The sequence below is a fragment of the Echinops telfairi genome, unplaced genomic scaffold (assembly GCF_000313985.2).
Source record: "Echinops telfairi isolate 266 unplaced genomic scaffold, ASM31398v2 ScPeMD7_5592;HRSCAF=6446, whole genome shotgun sequence".
Classification (NCBI taxonomy): domain Eukaryota; kingdom Metazoa; phylum Chordata; class Mammalia; order Afrosoricida; family Tenrecidae; genus Echinops; species Echinops telfairi.
This window is the reverse complement of record NW_022109491.1, coordinates 11,485,450-11,494,273: the sequence shown is the minus strand read 5'-3', so window position 1 is coordinate 11,494,273 and position 8,824 is coordinate 11,485,450. Positions and strand designations below refer to the sequence as shown.

Below are 8,824 nucleotides of genomic sequence, written 5' to 3'. Positions count from 1 at the left end.
TAAAAAAAAAAAAGAAAAGAAAGAAGCATTTGTTGTTATTTGCTATGGAGTCGTTTTTGACTTTTGGTCACCCCGTTTCTGATAGAAGGAAGCATTGCCCAGGCCTGTGCCACTGATGTGACCATGAGTGTGTTTGAGCCCATTGAGCTATTGGGCTGGTCATGGCCCTGCACTTGACCACACATGGCACCCTTCTCCAGGAGGGGACCCCTCCTGATGACTTTTCCAAAGGAATGGGTCAAAGTGGACAATCTTCTGTGATCCATGGAATTCTGACCGGCTAACTTGGGGGTGGTCCGGTGCCAGGCCCTTCCTTCCTCCTGGTCTGTAAAGTCAGTAGTCAGTGGTCTAGGGGTGCTTGTTAATTTCTAATGTATCTGTAGACAAAATAAGGATCATAGGCATGTCTGTTTTCTAGGGGCACCATCACGAAATGCCATGAAGAAATAGAAACATTTATATCCTCTCAGAATTCTAGAGGCCAGAAGTCTGACCTCGGGCCATTGGCAGGGCCAGGCTCCTCCTCAGGCTCCAGAGAAGAGCCATCCTTCTTGTTGCTCCAGGTAAGCCTCGGAATTCTGTGGCTTGAATTCACCTGTTGTCTGTCCCCACCGCCCCCAGCTCTGTCTCCGAGTTTGCCCTCACTTTTAAAAAAATACCATTCAACAAGGAATTATGACCCACACTACTTTGATATAATCTCATTATTTTAACTGATAACATCTTCAAAGAAAACCCTTATTTCTAAACTAGGTCGCATTCACGGGTATAGGGATTAGGACCTTAACCTATATTTTGGGGACACAATTAAATCCAGAATAACACAGGATGAGGGTTTTGTTGTGGGACGGGGCCTGGAAATAATGTTTCTATTTTAATATGCCTTTGCTTCCTTCTCGCCTACCTGGTCAGTCTTTATCTCTTCCCAAGAGAGCATATTAATGTAGCAGCGTGCATCCTTCCGTATTTTTCTTAATGTAACTATGGTAGGAGCTGTGCATTCTGTTTTTACTCATAGCGATTCCATGTGATGTAGTAGAAATGCCACAGGGGTGGTGTTTCTAAGCTCTCATCTGGATCACAGCAGATCGTCATGTCTTTTCTTACATACAGCCTCTGGGTGGGCTTGAACCTCCAACCTGTTTTAGGTTAGCAACCAAGTGTTAAACATTGTACCACTAAACCAAAACCAAACCCATTGCCATTGGGTTGATTCTTATTCACACTCCATAATATAACCAACTTTCAGAATGATTAAATTAAAAAATATATAACCAACTTTTCTATGTAATATACCATATTAAGAACACATGTTTACTATTTGCAATTATCAATGATTTCTGTTGAGGTTTTCTACTCTGTTTTATTTTTATATTTATTTTTCACTGTTCTAAGATAGTTAATAGATTGTTCTAATAATCTAGGTTGATTATTGCAGCTTTAAGATTAATCTTGACATGTGGAATATCAAGTCCTATTAACTTGTCCTTTGAGCAATGTCTCGACTACCTTTGCCTTTTACAGTTTTTGAATCTCAACTCTTTCTCTCCTCTTCCTGGGGGGTGGGTTGGATTACACTGAATGTAGCATCGAAGACAGTGGACATCTTTATCTTGTTGAGTCACAATTCAAATCCTGAGGTCTTTAAAAACGTCTCCTCCTAATGGTCTCTCATTTTCTCTGTAGTGGTCCTGTAAGGAAGCTGTTGCATTTCTTATAAGCTCTTCACATTTAAAATAAAGATTATGACATTTATTTGCCAATTGTGTTGATGAACAGGATACAGTTGACTTATGTATATTTCCCTTATACAGTATTAATATGTCATCATAAACTCCCTTACTGATCATTTACCTATAGTTTTTTTGCGGGGGGGGACATTTTAAACACAATTACATCTCTATAAATAATGATAGTTTTCTTTTTCTTTCCTATATTTGTCCTTTTCATACCTTCTTGCCTGATTATGTAGGTTAGAATTTCCTGTATAATATCGAGTACAATTGGGCATAAGATTGTCATAGTCTTGATTTTAGAAGAAGAGGGTTAAGCACTTCACATTCCTGTTTGAAATTTTCTGTGGGGCAATTTAGTTATATTCAAAAGAGTTATTCTCCGTTCCCAATCCGCTATGTTCATATCAGCACTGTCGAATTTTGTTTAACCCTTAAAATTTTTTACTACATATCTAAGTATTCTGAGACACTATGTTGCTTAGCTTTCCTTGGTTCTGTGCTTTAGAACTAGCGTATTATCTAGAGAATTACTTCTGGATGTATGCATTCCACCCAACGTTACATCGCGCTACAGTCCTAGTGTGCGTGGCTGTATCGCACTTACCCCCACAGCCCCTCAGGTTGGGCGGCTCTCAAAGCAGACTGAAGAGGAGCCACCTCCTGGAAGGCGCGCCGGCCACAACGACATGAATGGAGTCCGCCCTTGGGACCTTCATCTGCTGGCAGAGCAGGAGTCAAAACGGGAAGAGACACCTGGAAACCCCCGCTATTAAAATGTACAAAGTCTGAATCTAGGAGACGCGGATGGCATCCAGAGTGACATGGAATGTATAAAGATCAAGCTTGTAGGCATCAGTGACTGGTGTTGGCCATTTGGAATCAGATAATCGTGTGGTTTACTGTCCCGGGAATGACAAATCCAAGAGGCATGGGATTGACTTCAGAGTCACTAAGGGTTTCAGTCCTAGAGTCTCTATGAAACAGTGACGCACAATGGAATCACATTGAATGATGACAAAATGTGGTGACCTATTTATCGAACATTTCACAGTTGGTAAGATGAGTTGTTTTCAGTATTTTATTATTACAAGCAGCACTTGTATGTATCTCTTAGTAGATATGTGGGTATATAGATTTTTTAAAATCATTTTATTGGGGGCTCGTACAACTCTTACCACAATCCACCCATCCATCCATTGTGTCAGGCACATTTGTACATTTGTTGCCATCATCATTCTCAAAACATTCATTCTCTTTCTACTTGAGCCCTTGGTATCAGCAGATAGGTAGATATTTATTGTGAAAATATATGTTGTATAATTGCTGGATTATAGAGTGTATACACATTTTATTTTACTAGCTGATGCCAAACTGGTTTTCAGACAGTTTGCCCCACACAGAGATTCATAAATCAGGTACGAGCGTTATTTCTTGTCCTCCAAGACAGTAAAGGAGGGACAGACAAGCCAGCCCCAAGTGGGGAAGACACTTTAAAGACCTCACAAAAGATACTTTCCAAATGGCCAGTAAAAATGTGACAGGGGCTTAATTTCACCAGGCAAGGAAATGCCACGACATGCCTCCCAGGACGCCCAGTGAAAAGACAGAAGTTGAGGAAGCTGTGGAGTAACTGACACTCTGGCCCCTGCTGGTGGACGTGTGAGTTGCTGCAATGACATTGAAAGGCTTGGGCAATACCTCTGACAGCTGGGCCTGTCTGTCCTCAGTACTCTGCTCTGTGATGCAGCAATTCCCTTCCTAACTACTTACCCAACAGAACCAACTACTCACGTCCTCCGCAGACATGTTCAAGAATGCTCATAGCAACGCTGCTCGGTACGTCAACACTATGTAAAATATTAGAAGTCTTCGTTGTACACCAACATAAGGTTGTATAAATCCCTATTTGTCATTTTCATGTAACAAAGTACTGTACAGCAATTAGAGCAGATGAACAAAGATATAGGGTTCAAAATAGATGCATCTCAAAAGGAGGACATTAAACAAAATAAGAAAGACATACGAAAACAATGCTGTTACATGATTCTATGCACAGATAGTTTAAATATATACCCAATGAAGTATACCTAGTCCAGAATCCAAATAGACGTGTTTAATTATAAATGAGAACAGGGTTGATTAATTGAAAATCCAAGAAAGTGGTCACCTCTGTGGAGGAGGTGGGGAGTGCAGTGGGGAAGGGCGTCATAGGGTGGAGGCACAGAAAATACTCTTCTTTTCCTGGGTGGTGAGTAAAGTGGCTGCTCACGCGATTCTTTTAAACTGTGTCGTATACTCTGCACACGCTCTTGTTGGGATGTTTTAGTTCACAGTGAACTTTTTCTTAAAGGTAGCTAACAGACTCCAACCTCCTGGCATTGACTTCAAAGCCTTGGCCTTGGTGGACATGTGATCTGAGTCCGAAGAGACAAAGAGTGGGAATTTAACCAACTGGTTTCCATTTAATAATTAATCTACTTTCTCCTCTGCCTGCACCCTCACCTCCTTTCAGTCACTTTCAGACTTCAGATGCTGTTTCTAGCAATACCCAACTTCTGCATATTAATCTCTAGTGCTCAGATTTGGGGGTAGCCATGACAGATGAACAACTCAGATTAGTTTGGGCAGAAGGCCAATTGATTGGTTTATAACCCAACCATGGGTTCATGTTGGCTGCTCACTGCAAAGTCAGTGTTTGAACCCATTGGCTGCACCAAGGGAGAAAGGTGAGGCTTTCTGGTCGAGGGAAGAGTCACAGGTGTGGAAACCCTTGGGAACAGTTCTACAGGGCACAAATCAAAATGGACTCGGTGGCAGGGCTTTAGCCCAACGGTGGAAGGCACGTGAGAAGAGGCACTCTCCGGGCGGTGGAGAATGGAGACCGTGCCTTCAGAGATCATCTGCCATTGCTTACCTGCTTCTCTTAGTGTGAGATGTAACTTTTTCTTTGATACTTGATCCAGCCCAGGCTGAGATCTGGCTGCTGGAGTCTCCAGACCTGCCAACTTTACCAAAAGGAAAGACTTTTCTCTTTCGCTGAGTGTCCACTCAGAGAACTTCAGTAGGCTAAAGTTTCTCAGTTACACACACACACACACACACACACACACACACACACACACGCACTTGCGCCTTGTGGCTGGGATCAGGTTTTCAAGATGGATAGTCCCCATTCGTCTTAGAAGTTGGCAGTATGAAGAAGCAGCAGTTCTCTACAAAGAAAGGGGTATTGGTCTAAGAAGGAGGAGGCAAGACCGGCCAGATAAACTAGAGATGTCTGCCTGTCATTAGACCTTCACGGCTAATTTGCCTTGTGGTTTCTTTCTCCGGGGAGAATGAAGAACAAGCCCAGTGCGATGCTGGGAGGGGTGAAAGGAGAGGATAGGTCTGGGTGGGGTTGGCAGGAACAGGATGTAAGGGTTTTGAAACCAGGTTTCAGACAACCTGCTTGTGAAATCAGCAGACTGGACCTGCCTGCCTCTGGCTGGCTGAGTGACGTTGGAGGATACCTTTCTCTTTCTCGGAGTCTCGTGTCCTTTCAGAATTTGCACCATGTGGTCATCATGACATCTCTCCCGGCAGGCCAACACTGTGACTGTGAGAACGTGGGATTGCCCAAGGGGCCCTCCGAGGCGATGTGACAGAGTAGCTGCTGTTTCTCTCTCTGAACAATCTCTGGGGAAAACCCCAAGGTCCCTCCCAGGGTGGGGGTGGCTACTTCCTGGTAGAGCTTAGGGAATACAGCCCTGACCTCTTGTAAAACTACAGACCCACCCCAGCGACAGATCCGGCTGGGGCAATATAAAGCCAGTTTCAGCCTCAACTCTGGGCCAAGCGCCTTCCTGACACCATGAGGTCCACCAGGCTCATGCTCACTGTCCTTGGGACTCTAGCAGTCGTCCTTGTCCTGGGCTCCCTGGCCGTGGAGGCAGCTGTTGTTGAAGGTAAGGAGCTAGGTGGCATGGGTGGAGCTGGATTGAGGAGAGGCTCAGAGGCAGCCCCTGGGTCTTGTCAGAGTCCTTCTGGACCAGTAGTCAGGGCTGAAGCCCCACAATCTGTGGCCGCTTTCATGATACCAGAAAGAACAAGAAGTTGCCCCTGGGGCATGCTCTACTTGCCGCCCCAGCATCTGGGGAAGGAAAGTGTGCGATGTGGCTTTGGCCCCAGGTGTTGGTACCCAGGCGGAATGGGCAACAAAGTGAGGAGCCCCAGGACTCTGGACCCTGAGTGTGGACTCTGCTGCCTCGGATGCCCTGGGAGAGCACCGAGTGGTCAGTCCTCTAAAAGAGGAGGTTAAGAGCCAACAGGGTCTGAGAAATCATGTCATTTGAAGACCTCCGTTTTACTAAGGAGGAAACAGGCTTGGTGCCCCTCCCTCCGATTTCCATGAGGTCAGTTCTGGCTGATGGTGATGTCACGTGTATCCAAGTAGAAGGGCCCTCTGCAGGGTTTTCAACGTCGGTGACCTTACACAAGTAGATTGCTAGGCGTCCCTTCCCTTCTGCGGTGCTGCTAGGTCGATTCAAATCGCCAGCCTTTTGGTTCGGTGCCAAACACAAACTGTGCCATCTCAGGAGCCAGACCTAGAGATAAGTGAGGATTGATCAAGGCCATTCCCAGGGCCAGCATGGGGCCCAACCTCCTGGCACTCCGTCCAGTGCTCTTTCCCCTCTGTTTAGTGTCCCCAGAAATGGCAGTGGAAGTCACTCCAGCCCCCCAGGACTCGGAGGGGTAGGAGGGCTGAAAGGGACACTTGAGGGAACCCTGATTCTGTAGACCAGAATTGGAACAGGCGGCCAACTCAGACCATGGCTTGGGGACACTGTAGAGATCAGGGGCTGAAGGCAAAAGAGAGGATGGTACCTGAAACGGGGGCACTGGGTTTAAAGACATTCCTTCTTTTGACAGTTCCAGTCAAGGGCCAAGTCCTTGTCAAGGGACAAGATCCGGTTAAAAGACCAGTTCCAATTAAAGGTCAAGATCCAATCAAAGGAGGAAGTTCCGGCAACTCTAAGCCTGGCTCCTGCCCTGAGATTCGTATCCGCTGCGCCATGTTAAATCCTCCTAACCGCTGCCTGAGTGATGCGCAGTGTCCACAGAACAAGAAGTGCTGTGTGGGCGCTTGTGGGAAGGCCTGTCTGGCACCCCAATGAGGTGAGGACGGAGTGGAGCAAAGGGGGCATGAGAGGGCTGAGCAGCGGGTAATGAGCTAGTGGGGCAAAAGAAGATGGGAAGGTAATAGAGAGGCTTGGGGGGCTTGATAGGCCATAATGCGTCGAAGAAGGGGAGGGATACTAACTCCTGCCTCCTCTTGGGCCTTTGACCAACTGCGTCACATCCTGAATTTCTTCTCTCTGACCAGGTGGACACTGTCCTGACTGCACCTGTGAAGATGGCTGCCGGCTACCATCTGATCCCGGAGCTCCTTCGTTCTGTTCTCATCCACATTGTCCATATTTCTCCTTATTCGAGATGCCCGAGCCTGGGCCTACCTCTCTCGCCCCCTTTCCAATAAAAAGACCCTCTTCTATGGCATTGGTTTCTGGGTCCTATCGTTTGTGAGGCCCTGAGACTGCCTCTTCCTAACAGAGAGGGTGGAGGGTCCCCCAAGACCTGTCCCCTGTGTGTGAAGGAGATCACGTACAAGAACAAGGGGCTATTCATAGGGCTTCATGTGAGAGGTCCTGTCTCCCAGCCAGGACCGCAGTCTATATTTCACCATGAAATGGAAACCTGGAGATTTTCCTCTGGCCTAGGACCAGGAAAAATAAGGACTGTGCATACCTGACCAGCAGGCTCTTTCACTTCCAGTCCACCTAGCGATTATTACCCTCGCCAATGTCATCAACGTGCTCTTGGGCCGAGCCTCAAGCTCCTTTTTGTACAGGTTCCCCTGGGGTCTGTACACACCCGCTCCTCGCTGACTGACCTGGTTCGGTTCCAGAGGCCAGTTGCTATGTGGAAATGGACATCACAGTAGGGAGGAGGGCTGTATCATTACATAACCACCGAGAGCCGTGGTCCGGCCGAGGTGACACATAGCCTGAGCCGTCAGCCACCTTGACTCTCGCCCTGCACCTGGGCACCCGGCAGCCCCGGCGTGCCGTTCCTCAGATAGCCGCCTTTTACCTGGTCTTGTCTGTGGAAAATGTTAGCTGGTGATGACAGTTAATAAGGGAGCAGGTGTACTCCCAAGGAGACAGACGAGGGGACTGAAAAAAGGGTCCTAGAAAAATGGAGTGAAAAGAGAATGGGGTCCCCCCCACCCATGAGCTCTTTAAAGCCTCCCGGCAGAAAGAAAGATGTTCCAGATGCTGAAAACCTCCTGCTTGTGAAGCATTTCATCTGTTTGTGACTGGGGTTCTTCCCTATGTCGCAGTCAGAGATCAAGCTTTCTATTTTAAGATGTGAATGAGGAGGCAAGACACCTGAAGCCCTTAATGTGTCAGGGTGAGGAGGTAATTCAAAGACCCCTTTCTGGGACATACCTGTTGTGGGCAGAGCAGAGCTGGGTAGTGAAGCGAAGGGGGCATGTGTGTTGGGTAACCTGCCCGGTTGCCCTTCTGCAAAGAATCCACCAGAGACGCACAGAGCCTCCAGAGGAGAAGCCAGTCTGGATGCAGTAGAAAGCTTGGGATTTCTAGCCTCCGTTTTGCCTCCCTCCTTGTAGAGTGTCTGCAAACAAACCTCTTGTCCTCTCCAGGTTGTTCCGTTTTCTGTGTGATCAGAGGGCGTTAGAGGTCTTTGCTTTTGGAAGGTCTAGTCCAGCTCTGACAGTCTGAGATAGGAAACCAACTCTCCTATCAAGGTTCGAGTTGGCTCGTCTTTGTGCTGGGCCCTTGTGAGTCGAAGTGGGGAGCAGAGGCTTGGGGTGGAAGGTCAAGGGGCACGGTGCTGTGTCTTGCTTCCTCCAGGAGCAGCGCGTGATCCCCATGTCCTATTCATTTGCTATGGCCCCCTAAATTTCACACTGGGGTCAAAGGTAGGCTCTGTCGGTTCCATCGCCGGAAGGCAGGTGTTCTGGATCAGAGTAAAGCTAGTGCTTGGCGGTTGCCAGCGAAAGCACCACAAGCATGGAGGCTCTGAGA

At 47.3% G+C, this 8,824-nt stretch overlaps 1 protein-coding gene across 1 annotated transcript; it reads left to right on the top strand.

Annotated features, from left to right (window-relative positions):
- Window positions 1–5,499: 5,499 nt before the first annotated feature.
- PI3 (peptidase inhibitor 3) lies at window positions 5,500–7,271 on the top strand. The gene is made up of 3 exons (XM_013008735.2): window positions 5,500–5,680; window positions 6,645–6,890; window positions 7,099–7,271. The coding sequence occupies exons 1-2, from the start codon at window positions 5,587–5,589 to the stop codon at window positions 6,887–6,889; spliced, it is 339 nt and encodes a 112-aa protein (XP_012864189.1). The 5' UTR covers window positions 5,500–5,586; the 3' UTR covers window position 6,890; window positions 7,099–7,271.
- Window positions 7,272–8,824: the final 1,553 nt, after the last annotated feature.